The 18,359-nt window shown below is 45.0% G+C and overlaps 1 protein-coding gene across 1 annotated transcript in view; it reads right to left on the bottom strand.

The window, feature by feature from the left end:
• The window catches only part of LOC142312393 (uncharacterized), a 236,487-nt gene that overhangs the window by 191,063 nt on the left and 27,065 nt on the right, over positions 1-18,359 (bottom strand). The window contains 4 exon segments of the mRNA XM_075351337.1: positions 6,506-6,612; positions 6,696-6,819; positions 6,901-7,080; positions 7,210-7,356. Of these exon segments, the coding sequence (XP_075207452.1) occupies positions 6,506-6,612; positions 6,696-6,819; positions 6,901-7,080; positions 7,210-7,287 (489 nt within the window). The 5' untranslated portion in view covers positions 7,288-7,356.

Below are 18,359 nucleotides of genomic sequence, written 5' to 3'. Positions count from 1 at the left end.
CCCTTCCTCAGCCAATGAACATTATCTCTCACCATGTGGGTCTCAGATAAACATAGAAACGCCGGGAGAAACGTTTGCAAATGAGTAAATATAGCACACCTCTTATTCACATCCCCGAGCCCCCTAACATTCCACGCTACAATATTAAGTGATGTCTCCACAAGAACAGGTTAAAAAATAATAAACCGGAAGCATATTCCATTCCTGGGGGAGAGAGGCAATCTCCACCAATTCCTGTTAGCATTAGGTTGAGCGACACGACTGAGGTAAACTACACCCCCCATAGTAATTGCAAAATACAACAATAAACGAAAAAAACAAGGAGGGAAATAGAGCCCTGTACACCAGTGTACAGCGCCCCCGCCCTCAAAAACAAGTGTAACTTGAACATTTCTCTCAGATAGAGAGAATCAGGGCTAAAAAACTCGCCTAGAGTCCATTCAGGGAGAAGGGTCCACAGCTTGTTCCCTTAACTAGTGTCCACAGTGAACCGGTTATCTCACGCCCTGGATACAAAATGAAATGATCAGTAGTAATTATACCAGCGTAGCGTCTCAGACAATAAGAAACAGCAGCACCTGGCGGTAGAAAGGGTGATCTTCAAGTATTATTCCTCCTCATGGACCTCTCATTAATATCCAGCCAAGACAGCGCCACCCATGCTGTATCAAAAAAGTGAGTTTCTCCATTCACTGCAATTCTCAGTCTAGCAGGATACATCATGGAATATGGCACTTGTAAGCCGCGCAGGCATTTTTAATCTCAATAAATTGCGCCCTTTTACGTTGTACCTTCATGGAAAAATCAGGTAAAATAGAGATCTTACTCCCATTAATAGCAAGTTCCTTAATATATCTGAATCTGCGCAGAATGGCATCCCTGTCTTTAAAATCCAGCAGTTTGAGCAAGATAGGACGTGGGGGTGCTCCTGGCTGGGGGGCACGTGTAGGGGACCCTATGCGCTCTCTCAATAGTAAAGAATGGGGATAGAACATCTTTGCCAAAGGTGTCCATTAGCCATTTTTCAAAAAAAAACCAGTGAGTCATTCCCTTCCGCCCTCTCCGGGACCCCCACCAGGCGCAGATTACTTCTACGGGAGCGGTTCTCTAAGTCGTCCACCTTGTTCAGCAGTGTTGTGATATTTTGCGTGGCTTTTCCCAGCTCCCGTGTCATTGGTGGCAATTTATCCTCTGCTGCACTCACACATTCCTCCAGCTCTCCCACTCTGGCAGTCACCCCCTGCAGCTCATGTTTGATACAGGCTATGTCCAAGGTGACAGTTCCCAATTGATTACTTAGAGTGGCCAGTGTGATATTGCAAGTGTTAACTGCTGCCAGGATTTCTTAGGGTACCGTCACACTTTAGTGACGCAGCAGCGATCCCACCAGCGATCTGACCTGGTCAGGATCGCTGCTGCATCGCTACATGGTCGCTGGTGAGCTGTCAAACAGGCAGATCTCACCAGCGACCAGTGACCAGCCAGCAGCGACGTGCAAGCGACGCTGCGCTTGCACGGAGCCAGCGTCTGGAAGCTACGGACACTGGTAACTAAGGTAAACATCGGGTATGGTTACCCAATGTTTACCTTAGTTACCAGCGCACACCGCTTAGCTTAGCGTGTGCAGGGAGCAGGAGCTGGCAGCGTGAGAGCTGCGGACGCTGGTAACTAAGGTAAATATCGGGTAACCACCTTGGTTACCCGATGTTTACCTTGGTTACAGCTTACCGCAGGCTGTCAGATGCCGGCTCCTGCTCCCTGCACATTCAGGATTGTTGCTCTCTCGCTGTCACACAGCGATGTGTGCTTATCAGCGGGAGAGCAACAATAAAAAAATGAACCAGGGCTGTGTGTAACGAGCAGCGATCTCACAGCAGGGGCCAGATCGCTGCTCAGTGTCAAACACAGCGAGATCGCTAATGAGGTCACTGCTGCGTCACAAAAAACGTGACTCAGCAGCGATCTCAGTAGGATCTCGCTGTGTGTGAAGTACCCCTTAGTGTGGGTTCAGCAGGGACAGTCTCTAGTTGTTCCACATCTCCCCCTCCCCCACCCTCTATCACAGGCCCTGGTGTCTGCATTTGCTGGGCTGCTAAGCACACAGAGTTCAAGTTACTCACGGTCCCCTCCCTGGGTGCACAATCTTCCAAGGTGTGATCAGCGCTTCCCTCAGACTTTGCATCGGAGGACAGATCATTAGCAGGAGGCACCCTAGCATAACGCTCCAGCCTGCTCGCGGCTCCCGCTGCTCCACTACAGGACAACGTGGTTTTGGCCGGCGCCATCCTGGCTACTGCAGGGACACGCTCAAACGCTTCCTTATCTTTCTTGCCCATATGAATTGGCATGGTGCGTAGATTCTCAGCTTTCCAGATGCCCAGGGGGATATTGCAGCTGTCTAGGTCAGTTATGGCCATTAACAGGGCCAGTAATCAGGATTTTTGATCGGATCCAGGCAGGAGCTCTCCCGTGCTGCTTCCTCCCTACATGAGGTACAGGCCATGCCCCCGTGCAGAATTATTAGGCAACTTAATAAAAAACAAATATATTCCCATCTCACTTGTTTATTTTCACCGGGTAAACCAATATAACTGCACAAAATTTAGAAATAAACATTTCTGACATGCAAAAGCAAAACCCAAAAAAATTAGTGACCAATATAGCCACCTTTCTTTATGATGACACTCAACAGGCTACCATCCATAGATTCTGTCAGTTCCTTGATTTGTTTACAATCAACATTGCGTGCAGCAGCCACCACAGCCTCCCAGACACTGTTCCGAGAGGTGTACTGTTTTCCCTCCCTGTAGATCTCACATTTTATGAGGGACCACAGGTTCTCTATGGGGTTCAGATCAAGTGAACAAGGGGGCTATGTCATTATTTTTTCATCTTTTAGACCTTTACTGGCCAGCCACGCTGTGGAGTAGTTTGATGCATGTGATGGAGCATTGTCCTGCGTGAAAATCATGTTTTTCTTGAACGATGTTAACTTCTTCCTATACCACTGCTTGAAGAAGTTGTCTTCCAGAAACTGGCAGTAGGCCTGGGAGTTGAGCTTCACTCCATCCTCAACCCGAAAAGGTCCCACAAGTTCATCTTTGATGATACCAGCCAATACCAGTAACCCACCTCCACCTTGCTGGCGTCTGAGTCAGAGTGGAGCTCTCTGCCTTTTGCTGATCCAGCCTCTGGCCCATCCATCTGGCCCATCAAGAGTCACTCTCATTTCATCAGTCCATAAAACCTTTGAAAAATCAGTCTTAAGATATTTCTTGGCCCAGTCTTGACGTTTTATCTTATGTTTCTTGTTCAAAGGTGGTCGTTTTTCAGCCTTCCTTACCTTGGCCATGTCCCTGAGTATGGCACACCTTGTGCTTTTTGATACTCCAGTAACGTTGCAGCTCTGAAATATGGCCAAACTAGTGTTAAATGGCATCTTGGCAGCTTCACGCTTGATTTCCCTCAATTCATGGGCAGTTATTTTGCGCTTTTTTTTGCCCAACATGCTTCTTGCGACCCTGTTGGCTATTTGCAATGAAACGCTTGATTGTTCGGTGATCACGCTTCAAAAGTTAGGCAATTTCAAGACTGCTACATCCCTCTGCAAGACATCTCACAATTTTGGACTTTTGAGAGCCCCTCAAATCTCTCTTCTGACCCATTTTTCCAAAGGAAAGGAAGTTGCCTAATAATTAAGCACACCTTATATAGGGTGTTCATGTCATTACACCACACCCCTCCTCATTACAGAGATGCACATCACCTGATTTACTTAATTGGTAGTTGGCTCTCAAGCCTATACAGCTTGGAGTAGGACAACATGTATAAAAAGTATCATGTGATCAAAATACTCATTTGCCTAATAATTCTGCACACAGTGTATAACATAGCATAAATAATAGCCTAAACTGTAAAAGCTAATCTCTCCACAACGAAGATGAGATATTAAAAGTAAACAATATGCTTTATTCAGCTCTACGGTCACTATTCCATAATGTGGTCATATAACATGCTCAACCTGGTGTAAGATCCTCTTACAACCTTATAGAGACCCATGCAAAGCTGGGTAATTGTCTCCATTTATTCTCATCTGATTAATAAGACACCATATTAGACGTGACATGCCTGGTGTCTGACATTTGCCTCAGCATCTGTCCTGATCATGAATACCAGAGAAGTGCTGGTCAACCCCTTTAAGATGCAGTTATAATGTTCATATAAAGGTGAAATATATTACACACATTGTGAAATATTTTGGCTTTCTCAATGCATTCTACTTGCTGGTATTTATTGGTCATTGCATACAGTACATTTTTTCTTTATAATGTATTATTCTTAATTACTTTCCCTCTTAGGCTTGTGACTTAACTTTGACTATAACTTAACCTTTATTGAAAATTTTCATGTAAAATTCATCAATAAAATAATTTTATAAATCAAAACAATTCTAATTCCCTTTGTAATCTCTCTGACGTTAAAGAAAATGTAATTTCTTTGTTAAACATTTTCCAATTCTCAAGATGAAAATGGCTTCTTCCCTGTGTGAGTTCTCAGATGTGCAGCAAGATATGATTTCTTGGTAAAACCTTTTCCACATTCTGAACATGAAAATGGCTTCTCTCCTGTGTGAGTTCTTTTATGTTTAACAAGGTCAGATTTCCTAGTAAAACATTTCCCACATTGTGGACATGAAAATGGCTTCTCCCCTGTGTGAATTATTTCATGATTAACAAGATCAAATTTCCTAGTAAAACATTTCCCACATTGTGGACACGAAAATTGCTTCTCCCCTGTGTGATTTCTCAGATGTACTGTAAGATTTGATTTGTAAATAAAACATTTTCCACATTCTGAACAAACAAATGGCTTCTCCCCTGTGTGAATTTTTGTATGTGCAACAAGACTTTCTTTCTTGTTAAAACATTTCCCACATTCTGGACAAGAAAATGGTTTCTCCCCTGTATGAATTTTATGATGTGCTGTAAGAGCTCCTTTCTTGTTAAAACATTTTTCACATTCTGAACATGAAAATGGCTTTTCCCCTGTGTGGATTATCAGATGATTAACAAGTCTTGCTTTAATGCTAAAAGATTTTTCACATTTCGAACATGAAAATGGTTTCTCCCCTGTGTGAGTGATTTTATGTGCAACGAGACTTCGTTTGTAAGTAAAACATTTCTCACACTCATCACATGAAAATGGCTTCTCCCCTGTGTGAATTCTCTGATGTTCAGTAAGACTTGAATTCTGAGTAAAATATTTCCCACATTCTGAACATGAATATGGTTTATCCCTTGTATAATTATTTTGATGTTCAGCATCCCTTTTGTTATTTTCATTTTTCTTAACAGTCTGTAATAAATCAGAAGATAGGTCCTGTTGATGAGGAATAGATAATTGGTTTTTGTTGTGAAGGGCTGGCTTTATATCTGGAATTATGTCATGATTTTTATATATATATGGTGTGATACCATAATCAGCTGCCTCAAAATTTGTAAATGGCAGAGATCCCTCTGATGCACAGTCATCTGCAAAGAAAAAAAATATTTTTTTTTTTCAAAAATGTTGCCTTTTGAAACAAATTGTATTAAGATTCAATTATTAGCTGATGAATACAGTGGTACAAACTACAGACAGCAATGCAAGGACTAATAGACGATATTAACCCCTTAACAACAGCCGTTAAAATACATAACAGCAGCCTTAATCCTCAGTGCCTCTTTTTCATGTTGCCGAGCATTAAGTGTATAGCGCACCCCAGTGGGATACAGCTGTATATAATAGGTGATAACCTGCATCATCGCACCCTGAGGTCATCTAATGACCCCAGGGTACGATGGCCTGTTAGACCCAGCTATATGCAGAGTCTAAAAAGCAGATTCTAAAAGGCCATGAGAAACTAACAGGTGTCAAGCACTGTAGTGCACTAGTACTGCAATGCATGAGACCAAACATTAAAATTCAAGTAAACAATATTCATATCCCACAGGGGCACAAAGTAAAAAGGTAAAAAAAATAAAAATGCACTCACCAAGATTATGAAAACTCGTTTTGCCACTAAAAACGCAAATTCTGGGTTACATAGTTAAGCTGCTGAATTTATAAACTTCACTTTCTTGGATTTGAAAACCTATACATACGAGCTGACCACTAAAGGTATGTAGATAAGCAGCCTGAGAGTGCCAGTATAGCACTCGCTTTAGGTTATATATGAAAATCCTGATTGGATCCCTTTAAAAAAAATATAGAAGCTACTACTTACCAGGGTGGTTATCTGTAGGAATCTCCTCTTTCCACCGCTCATCACCCCTCACATATGTCTCTGTAGTATTAATATGGGGCAGATCTTCCCCCTGAAACAAATATTGTAAAAGTCACAGACAGTCTCCACCGCTCTCATTACACAAGTATAAACATATAATACTGGAGGATAAAACAAGACTGAGCACAAGACCTTCACAGCCGTCATAGGGAGATTTCATGGCACCTTCTCTCCATCTACCTGATGATCCTGAGGAACATCGGGATCTTCTTGTTTACAGTCCTGTGGGAGAAGAGGACGGGGACATCTTTCTGGTGTTGTCCTCTTACTGGATTTACTGGATAGAACTGGGGGAGACACATACAGCGACTGAATTCATTCCTTACATACAGATAATTATAGGCCGTGTGTATTTAGTCCTGTCTATTACCTGGTGGTGTGAGGGGCTGGGGAACGTCCATCATGACATCCTTGTACAGATCTTTGTGTCCTTCTAAATACTCCCACTCCTCCATGGAGAAATAGACGGTGACGTCCTGACACCTTATAGGAACCTGACACATACAATGATACCGTCACCCCTGATCCCTTCATAGCGTTACTGTATAATGTCCCAGCATTCCCAGCAGTGTCACCTCTCCAGTCAGCAGCTCAATCATCTTGTAGGCGAGTTCTAGGATCTTCTGGGCATTGATGTCCTCATGTATCGGGGGGTGAGGTGGAGGCCCCGTGATTGGGCTCAGGGGTCTTCCCCATCCCTCACACACAGGGGCCTGACAGCGCTCACTAGAGGTCTTCTTCACTACTGTGTAATCCTGGTTATGGAGAGACACAGTAATAAATCTCACTACAGACATTTCCAAAGTCCTCACCTCTCCAGTTCTGTCCATCTGTTATTCCCATAGATAAGAATGATGTAATGTGACGTCATCAGAATCTCTCACCTCTCCAGTAAGCCGGAAGAGGATCTCTAGGGTAAGGTGTAATATCCTCTTCGTCATCTTGTCTCTGTTCATATCCATCCTTTACGGGGCAATCAGAATTCTCTTATATAGAATATCTCCACTGAGAGGATCCGATATTGTAGGGACCTGAATGGAGAGAAGATGTCGATGTAACATCATAAAGAAACGGTGTAATAATATAAGTATTGAAGACTTTATATCCAATTACTGGTTACAGAAATGACGCTTACATGTATGGCACATTCACTATATAATGGTGAACCTATCTTTCCGTCTGAAGCCTGGATGGCAAAAAGACATGCCCCCTGCTACTGATTAGCCTGAGCAGTGCACAAGAGACCTGCTCCATTCAGTCACAGGCCACGCCTCTTTACTATGGCAGAACTAAGCTGCTGAGGTAAAGTGAAAGTTGAGCTCTGATTGGTTGCTATGGACAACTAGACCCTCATCAAGCGTAATCAAAAATAATGGCGTCTCAGAGCAGGATGTCTGTGCAGCAGGAGGTGGAGGAGCTGCAGAAGCAGGTACAGTAGTAAGGTGATGGCTGAGGTCAGCGACTTCACTGCACCGACCACAAGGGTGGACGCTGCTGCACCTTTCAAAGTTTGGTTCCCCAAGCCTACTGAACAAACGCTACGTTTGTCGAACTGTTCGCCAAACCAAACTCCCAACCTCATTGAACAGGTTCGCTCATCTCTAATCAATTTGAAACAAAAAAGAACTTCCATAATTTCACGCCAAAACAAAACTATATCTCTAAATAGATTAAAAAAAAACAACCCAAAAATAATCAGACAGGTGGACAAACGGAGGGGGGGATACTATGAGGAAACGCAAACAGATCCCACCCCTTTATACATCAAATAACATGAATTGATCAATATGCTTACAAACATAATATACTAAATAAAAAAAGAAGAGATTCCTAACCAATACTAATCCTAGTCTGCATTTTTTCTATTACTTGCCAAAAATACACAAAAAAAAAAAATCCTGGATGCCCGATCATTTCGGAATAGAATCTCTTACCAGCCATTTGTCTCACTATATAGATTTGTTGCTACAGAACATGGTTAGCAAATTACCCTCCTTCCTCCGTGACGCTGCACAATTAAAATAAGGACTTAAATTGTCCGATTGGGGTGAGGAATTTATATTCTTAACGCTCAATGTCACATCTCTATACTCTAATATAGACCAGGAGCTTGGTATCAGAGGAGTGGAACATTATTTATCATGTTAATCCAACAGCAAAATCGCATAAAAAACAAAAAACTTTTTAAATTTAAAACATAACCTATTCATTTTCCGAGAAAAATTGTACGGTACGGCGATGAGGACTCGGGTCGCCCCAAGTTTTGAAAACCTGTTCATGGGGTAGTACGCGTCGTCATTACCGATAACCTCTTCCACATACAAACAAACCTCAAATATTAACGACGGTATATCGATGATTTGAGAATAATTTGTTCGGTATATCGATGATTTGATAATCATCTGGTCGGGGGGCAAAGAAAGAGCAGCTTAATTTGTAGTAGAATCTATGAATAAAAAGGACTGTGGGATCACATTCACAGCACATATCAGTAGCGATATAGTAGTATACTTGGATCTGGAACTAAGACATCAAGACAAGCACATTATTACCAGGACATATTTAAAACGTGTGGCTACGATCGGACACTTAGACTAACATAGTGCACATTACACAAAGTGGAAAAGACTATACACAGTCAGGGGATGCACAGAATGCACACATAAGACAATTGTCTTATGGCCAGTGTGAACATGGTCTCACAAGCTCCATGTATACCATCTCATACTCCGGCTCACTTTTTTGTTTTTATGTAGTTTTTTTGTATTCAGTACAAACATGGAGTGGCCCCCTTCTCAGTGAGCTGGACATTTCATTCTGTGCATCCCCTGACTGTGTGTCCTGTTGGGACCCGGTCACTCTCAGCCCTTAGCCACATTGAGGCCTATTTTAGACCCATGGTAAGGTTTTAATATTAGAGAGTGTAGGTACTATCCCAACTGGGTACACCTTAACGTTTGGTGGGATAGCTTTATGCTTTTTTTGATCAAAAACAGTGTTTACTAAGTACCCTATGTTTATATGCACTATGCTTTTATTTAGTTACAGCAGGGTATGTTTTCACAATTTTTTCCTTGGTTTCTCTTCCCATTCATGTTGTACCTCATACACCGGATTGTCAGGGTGCAATCTCTTCACCACACGGTAGGGCACAGCTTCCCAGCGATAGTCCAGTTTACTCTACCAGCCATTTGGCCCGCACTAGCACTCGATCCCACGAGCGTAAGGGTGCCTGTTGCAACGGTGTCATGTCAAGATGGCTCAGCTCCCGGAATCTCTATTCTACAAGCCACCGGAGGGCCAGGAGAAGACGTCGATGCTCCTGTACCCACGTGGATGTGTCCGACCAGGGCCAATCTTCCTCTGGCCAAGTTCCATCTGGGTGAACTCCCGGCCGAACATGAGAATATACGGGCAATACCCGATGGTGGCATGCAAACTCAGTCCATTTGCCTTTCTGATCGTCTTCCAGAGTTCACAACATTTGCAGCAGTGTTCTATTGAATGAACCACTTATACCCTCAAAAGGAATACTCATGATGCTGGTAATCCTTATAAAATATATTAGCTTTTATTAAATACTCAGAAAAATTAAAACATACAGACAATAGGCATAGCAGGGCAAAAGACACTGCAAACATAACCCCCAGAGACTGAAGATAGGTGGGCAGAGACATACAGAACGCACAAAAAGGCGTTAGTAATAATTCAAAGAGCTGTTCACATAGGTCTTGTGAAGTTCAAAACATTAATATATAGCAAATTAGCTAAACACAAACATATGGCAGTGTCAGGTTATAAGGTCACTAATTAATCCCACAGGGATTGGTAACAGGGGATTTCTAATATAGAAACACATACAGGTTATTTAAACATAGTTGTTAGGACAACCCCCGACCTAAAGAATATATATCACTGTGGGTCAAGGTAGTGCACACATTCAGGATAGCAATATACCCAAGTTGGCCCGCATTAAATAATAAGAGGAGGATTCTAATACAAAAGTACCTTACAAAAAATAACATGTAGAGAAATTGAAACAATTCCCAACTATATAGAGCAGGGGGTCTCAAACACGCGGCCCCTCAGGGTGGTTCGTGCGGCACCCAGGCCCGTGCCCGTATTCACTATCGCAGCAGCCACTGTCTGCACTTTATGTCAGATGAATGTGTTGCTGGTGCTGCGCTCTCGCGGCGGAAATACAATCATCTCACATAAATCACTGACAGTGACACTGCAGCTGCCGCGATAGTGAACAGGGGCCTGGGGGCCACACGAAGCAGAGATGAGGCAGCGGAGGGAGCGCGGGACAGGTGAGAAGAATGGTGTGTGTGTGTGTGTGTGTGTGTGTGTGTTGGACGTTAACCCCTTAGCGACCTATGACGTACTGGGTACGTTATGGCTCCCTGGTACTCAAGGACCCATGACGTCCCCAGTACGTCATGGCGAAATCGCAGCCCCGGTGGCTGCGATCGCTGCAAATACCTTAGATTCGGGGAGGAGGGGACCTCAGGAGGGGTGGTGTCTCCTCTCCGGACCTACAGAGGCTGTGATTGGCTGACGAACGCCGCTCAGCCAATCACAGCCACTAATGTTTCAGTCATTGAAAATCGCTGAAACATTGAAATCCAGCCAAGATCAGGGCAGCTGTAGCACCGATCATTGGCTGGAGCTGGGTGACTTGTGTTTCACCCGCCCCAGCTCTGATTGGAGAGACCGGCCTTGTGACCGATCTCTCCAATCAATGTGGATCTGGGGCCGCAGACCACTCCCCTCAGCTTCACTCCAGCGTCTGTGGAAGATGAGGGGAGCTGCTGACCCATTACTACAGGATGGGGACAAAGTGCGCACATTACTTTGAGATGGGGATAAGGCTGGGGACATTACTATAGGATGGGGGACATTACAAGGATGGGCACAATACTATTGGATGAGGACATTATTACTATAGTATGGGGACATTAATATAGGATAGGGACTAGGATGGGCACATTACTATAGAATGGAGACAAGGCTGGGGACATGACTATAGAATGGGGACAAGGCTGGGGACATGACTATAGGATGGGCACATTACTATAGGATGGGGACAAGGCTGGGGACATTACTATAGGATGGGGACTAGGATGGGCACATTACTGTAGGATAGGGACATTACTACAAGGGGACAAGGATGGGAAACATTACTATAGAATAGGGATAATGCTGGGGACATTACTATAGGGTGGGGACAAGGTTGGCACATTACTAAAGGATGGGCACATTACTATAGAATGGGGACATTACTATAGGATGGGGACATTGCTACAAGGGGACAAGGATGGGGAACATTACTATAAGATGGGGGACAAGGATGGAAACATTACCATAGATTGGGGACATTACTATAGGATGGGTACAAGGATGAACACATTACTACAAAATGGGGACAAGGATGGGGAACATTACTTTAGGATGGGGACAAGCATGAGCACATTACTGTGGAATGGGGCACAATACTACAAGGGGACAAGGATCGGCACGTTACAACAATATGGGGAACATTACTAAAAGATGTTGGTCAAAATTTCTATATAGTGCTAACTGTAAGGGCGGCTTTGCATGTTGCAACATTGCACGTGCGACGTCGGTGGGGTCAAATCGAAAGTGACGCACATCCGGCGTCACTTTCGACATCGTTGTGTGTAAATTCTAGATGATACGATTAACGAGCGCAAAAGCGTCGTTATCGTATCATCGTTGCAGGCTCAGACTTTTCCATAATTATGCTGCCACGACAGATACGATGCTGTTCCTCGTTCCTGCGGCAGCACACATCGCTGTGTGTAACGCCGTAGGAGCGAGTAACTTCACCTTACCTGCCGCCGGCGGCTCTACGGAAGGAAGGAGGTGGGCGGGATGTTTACATCCTGCTCATCTCCGCCTCTCCGCCGCTATTGGCCGCCTGCCGTGTGACGTCGCTATGACGCCGCACGACCCGCCCCCTTAGGAAGGAGGCGGGTCACCGGCCAGAGCGACGGTCGCAGGGCAGGTGAGTGCATGTGAAGCTGGCGTAGCGATAATTTTCGCTACGCCAGCTATCACAAGGTATCGTACCTGCGACGGGGGCGGGGACTATCGCGTGCGACATCGCAGCATCGGCTTGCGATTTCGCAACGTGCAAAGCCCGCCTAAGACTATTAGTTACAAGAAAGGAAGAAAAAGGTAAAAAAAATAAAAATGTTTATATTTAAACAAAGAATGTGCACGTTTGCTATAATGAACAAGTGAAAATGTTCAAAATCAGTGATCCCAAGGTGTGTAAAAAAACAATAAAATATATATATTATATATGGTACCAATAAAAATGTCACTTTGTCCTGCAAAGAATGCGGCCCTCCAAATTATTTTTTTTCCTCTCTGTGGCCCATACACCCAGCCGAGTTTGAGACCCCTGATATAGAGTATCACTGTGGGTCAATCTAAGTTTAGCAACATACACCCGTTGAAGAACCGCAAGCATAGTTGCCACCCCAGTCAAGATCAGAGAGCACAAATATAAACATTGACACAATTACATAACAACGTTTAGCATAGCAATTATGAACGCACAGACCTGAACATAAAGTGACTGTATCTCTCTCCCACCACGCCTCAACGCGCTTCACCAGGGATTCATCAGGAGACAGGTATGTCTATACTGGTGTAAGCGCCCCTTATATACTCACATTTATGTGTGCACATGTGGTAGGTTGATTGCTGCTGCATACCCATGCTTGTTACGGCGCGGGTACTGCCATGACAGGAGGATGTACCAGGAAATGACCTCATTCTAGTTCCGGCCAGGCCGGGAACCCGCCCAGCACAGTAGCCACGGCAACGTGATGCCGCCATCACTGCGCATGCGCGCCTCCCCGTCTCATTGGCCGTACTAAAGAATGAGGGATCATCTGTCAGACTACAGCCACGCACAGCATGGATAGCACAGAGTTGTTGACTAGTGCATAGACGCATTGTGACAGCCCATCGGTGGATCTAGACCAAGAGGATACGCTTCAAGTATATAATTACATTACACATAGATGCCTATGTTATCCGAGAGAAAATATCCTAAACGACAATATTATAAACTAATTGCATACAGGGCCTACAAGGATGTGAAACATAAAACAATCCCTCGGCACTTCAAAGAGTTTAACAACTCAGACTCCAGGCACCTGATGGTTAAGGCTATTGACCAGATTAGGATAGATATACGAGGTGGGGATGTCGGTAGAACCCTTGCTCAACTTGAGAGCAGATGGATCTACCGCTTAGGAACACTGGCCCCAGAGGGTCTCAATGAAAACTTTGGTTTCAATGCCTTCTTGTGAGTGTAGTACTTACTATCTGGAGAAGTCCATTTTTAATTATAGTATATATTTTTTTTTTTATGATGTCTTAGGTATAATGGCATTGTTAACTACAGGGGAAGCTGTGTCTATATTAGGCCTTGTGCGCACTAGGCGTTTTTGCCGCGTTTTTAGCGGCGTTTTTTACCGCGTTTTTGTGCTGAAAACGCAGTGACATTGCTTCCCCAGCAATGTCAATGGGTTTTCATAAGTGCTGTCCGCACACAGCGTTTTTTTTTAGCTGCGTTTTTGTGGTGACCACAAAAACGCAGCATGTCAATTATTTCTGCGTTTTTCACTGCGTTTTTCACCCATTGAATTCAATGAGATGTTAAAAACGCAATGAAAAATGCATATAGCCGCGTTTCTATGACTAAAAACGCAGCTATAAACGCAAGGGGTGGGCACTACAGTGACGTGTACAGGAAGAGGATTCCTTCTGTTGGTAAACACAGAAGCGTGAATCCTCCCGGTACTGTCACCGCTGCTTCCACCTCCCGTCCTGTGCATGTCAGCTCCGTGCGGCGCCATGTCTGGGCGGGAGGTGGAGGCAGCGGCGAAAATCAAAGTGAACAGTAGAAAAAAAAAAATGTCATGTCATATATACTCACCTGTCCGCAGTGTCCCGGTGCCATGCCCGCTCCCAGCTCCTCCCGGTCCCGCCGCTCTGGCTGTGTGCAGTCTCCCCGGGGCAGGACCTTGCTTGCAGGACCTGGCGGTGGATCACCTGATGCAGTCACCTGACGCATCAGCTGATCGCGGTGACGCGGGCGCCCGGCCGGCTATCAGCTGATCCTGCCGTCAGGGGACTTCATCAGCTGATTACCGGCAGCTCTTGCAGCGATCGGACGGGATCAGACTCCTGTCCAATCGATCGCTCCAGGAGCTGCCGGTAATCAGCACAGCACATAAGTGAGTATTATTATTTTTTTTTTTTCTACTGATGCATCAGCTGATTGTATAAAAGCCGATTATACAATCAGCTGATGTGTGATGTGATTCACATCCTTGAACCTGACAGATCATCTGATCGGTATGCCTTCCAGCAAACCGATCAGATGATATTGGATCCTGATTGGACGGCGCGGGACCCTAACCCAGGATTACTGCGGAGGGGGGTTCTTTATTTCAATAAAGATGGAGTCACTAATTGTGTTGTGTTTTATTTCTAATAAAAATATTTTTCTGTGTGTTGTGGTTTTTTTTTATCTGTACTAGAAATTCATGGTGGCCATGTCTAATATTGGCGTGACACCATGAATTTCGGGCTTAGGGCCAGCTGATAATATACAGCTAGCCCTAACTCCATTATTACCTGGCTAGCCACCCGGCTTCAGGGCAGCTGGAAGAGTTGGATACAGCGCCAGAAGATGGCGCTTCTATGAAAGCGCCATTTTCTGGGGTGGCTGCGGACTGCAATTCGCAGTGGGGGTGCCCAGAAAGCATGGGCACCCTGCACTGTGGATTCCAATCCCCAGCTGCCTAGTTGTACCCGGCTGGACTCAAAAATTAGGCGAAGCCCACGTCATTTTTTTTTTTTTTAATTATTTCATGAAATAATTAAAAAAAAGGGCTTCTCTATATTTTTGGCTCCCAGCCGGGTACAAATAGGCAGCTGGGGGTTGGGGGCAGCCCGTACCTGCCTGCTGTACCCGGCTAGCATACAAAAATATGGCGAAGCCCATGTCATTTTTTTTTTCTTTTTGGGCAAAAAACTGCATACAGTCCTGGAAGGAGGATGCTGAGACTTGTAGTTCTGCAGCTGCTGTCTGCTCTCCTGCATACACTAGTGAATGGAGGATGCTGAGACTTGTAGTTCTGCAGCTGCTGTCTGCTCTCCTGCATACACTAGTGAATGGAGGATGCTGAGACTTGTAGTTCTGCAGCTGCTGTCTGCTCTCCTGCATACACTAGTGAATGGAGGATGCTGAGACTTGTAGTTCTGCAGCTGCTGTCTGCTCTCCTGCATACACTAGTGAATGGAGGATGCTGAGACTTGTAGTTCTGCAGCTGCTGTCTGCTCTCCTGCATACACTAGTGAATGGAGGATGCTGAGACTTGTAGTTCTGCAGCTGCTGTCTGCTCTCCTGCATACACTAGTGAATGGAGGATGCTGAGACTTGTAGTTCTGCAGCTGCTGTCTGCTCTCCTGCATACACTAGTTCTGCAGCTGTCTGCTCTCCTGCATACAATGAACATTTTGAAGAAGGAAATGACATCAGACCTTTTTTTTTTTTTTTTTTTTCATCAACAATCTTTAATGGCATTGTGCACTGATTAAAAACGCAGTGAGTAAAAACGCAGCAAAAAACGCACCAAATCGCGGCAAAAACGCATGCGTTTTTGCCGCGTTTTTTTAGCCGCGGGTGCGTTTTTTAGACAAAAACGCACATAAAAACGCAGCGTGAAAAAAACGCCTAGTGCGCACATAGCCTAAGGTGTGTTTATTCTTGCCCATCTCTTTTCCCTTTGAGGTTCTCACTACACAGTGTGCATATGCAATACTCACTTTGGGAGTGGGGCGAATAGAGATGTGGTGCCGTTGACGCCTGGATATTGAAGTGATGGCCTTTCGGCCTCTATCCGAGAGATATATCCGGTGGAGTTGGAGGAATATACGTTGGGCGCACAAGGATGTCCGGATTCAATTGATCATCTTGACCATATGCTTTGAGGTATACTCAACGTGTTCCTACACTGGACATCTACTCTCGAGCGAACCCTGTTGGATAAATGGTTACCGTGGAACCCTGGATGGAAACTGGCAGGTGTTCAACCTGTAATAAATTATGAGGAATATTTATACTGTTTTATAGGATTTTTAATGGTATAAGTTTTGTATTTTTTCGACTCTGATGGATACCTATATAATGTATGTGATGTATATTTATATATTATATAGGATTAGCCTTATGTATCTATGACCTAAAGTCATAATAAAAAATTATATATATGTGGGCACTATGCCTAAGATATTAGTGTGTGTGTGTGTGTGTGTGTGTGTGTGTGTGTGTATAGAGGGCCATCTACTACATTTATTTCTGACATAATTAGCATGTACATCCTTGTAGGCCCTGTATGCAATTACTTTATAATATTGTCCTTTAGGATATTTTCTCTGGGATAACAAGGGCATCTATGTGTAATATAATTTATTATATGCTTGAAGCGTATCCTCTTGGTCTAGATCTACCGATGGGCTGTCACAATGCATCTATGGACTAGTCAACACCTCTGTGCTATCCATGCTGTGCGCGGCTGTAGTCTGACAGAGGATCCCTCATTCTTTAGTACGGCCGTTGAGACGGGGAAGCGCGCATGCGCAGTGACGGCGGCATCGTTTGCCGCGGCTACTGTGCTGGGCGGGTTCCCGGCATGGCCGGAACTAGATTAAGGTCATTTCCTGGTACATCCTCCTGTCATGGCAGCGCCCGCGCCGTAACAAGCATGGGTATGCGGCAGCAATCAACCTACCACATGTGCACACATAAATGTGAGTATATAAGGGGCGCTTACACCAGTATAGACATACCTGCCTCCTGAAGAAGCCCAGGTGAAACGCATTGAGGCGCGGTGAGAGGGAGATACAGTCACTTTATGTTCAGGTCTGTGCGTTCATAATTGCGATGCTAAACATTGTTATGTAATTGTGTCAGTGTTTATATTTGTGCTCTCTGATCTTGACTGGGGTGGCAACTATGCTTGCTGTTCTTCAGCGGGTGTATGTTGCTAAACTTAGATTGGACTAGCATGACCCACAGTGATACTCTATATAGTTGGGAATTGTTTCAATTTTTCTACTCGTTATTTTTGTAAGGTACTTTATATTAGAATCCCCCTCTTATCATTTAATGCGGGCCAACTTGGGTATATTGCTATGCTGAATGTGTGCACCACCTTGACCCACAGTGATATATATTCTTTAGGTCGGGGGTTGTCCTAACAACTATGTTTAAATACCCTGTGTTTCTATATTAGAAATCCCCTGTTACCAATCCCTGTGGGACTAATTAGTGACCTTATAACCTAACACCGCCATATGTTTGTGTTGCGGGCGGAGGAGGGGACGCTGCGATCTCCCACTGCTCGGGTTCGGCTGCCGCTGCTGCTGCGGCCTCTGCTGCTCGGTGGCTCGAGCGATGGGCCGGATCCCGGGGACTCGAGCGGCGCTCCTCGCCCGTGAGTGAAAAGGGGTTTGGTTTTGGGGATTTATTGTCCGTGACGCCACCCACGGTTGTGGTGATTGTGTGGACACCACCGCTGCTCTGTATGGGGATCCCGGGAGCGGTGACAGGGAGCAGCTTTGTTGTTATTTCTTCCCTCCGTGGGTAGGGTGTTGGTTGTCCCGGGGCCCAGTGATGGGGTAGGGGTGGATGGCAGGCCGGGTGCGGGGCCTAGTGAGGTGCAGGGTTGCGGGGGCAGCGCTGTGCCGTACGGCACGGTGGTACTCACTCAGACTGAGACGGTGACACAGTTCTCGGTAAAACACACGGCTGGAAAGGCGGTTCCCACGGACGGCTGCTGTTGCTTTTCCCTGGTAGTTAACGGTGACTGTCTCTCTCCCTGCACCTTGTGTAATGTTGGTAGCGATGGGTTCCCACCGGTAACCCGCTCCCCGACTTGGATATGGGCCGGAGGAGCCCCTCTTTGCCCGCAGGCGCTGG

This window comes from Anomaloglossus baeobatrachus, chromosome 5 (assembly GCF_048569485.1).
Source record: "Anomaloglossus baeobatrachus isolate aAnoBae1 chromosome 5, aAnoBae1.hap1, whole genome shotgun sequence".
Taxonomy (NCBI): domain Eukaryota; kingdom Metazoa; phylum Chordata; class Amphibia; order Anura; family Aromobatidae; genus Anomaloglossus; species Anomaloglossus baeobatrachus.
This window is presented reverse-complemented; position numbering and strand designations above follow the sequence as displayed.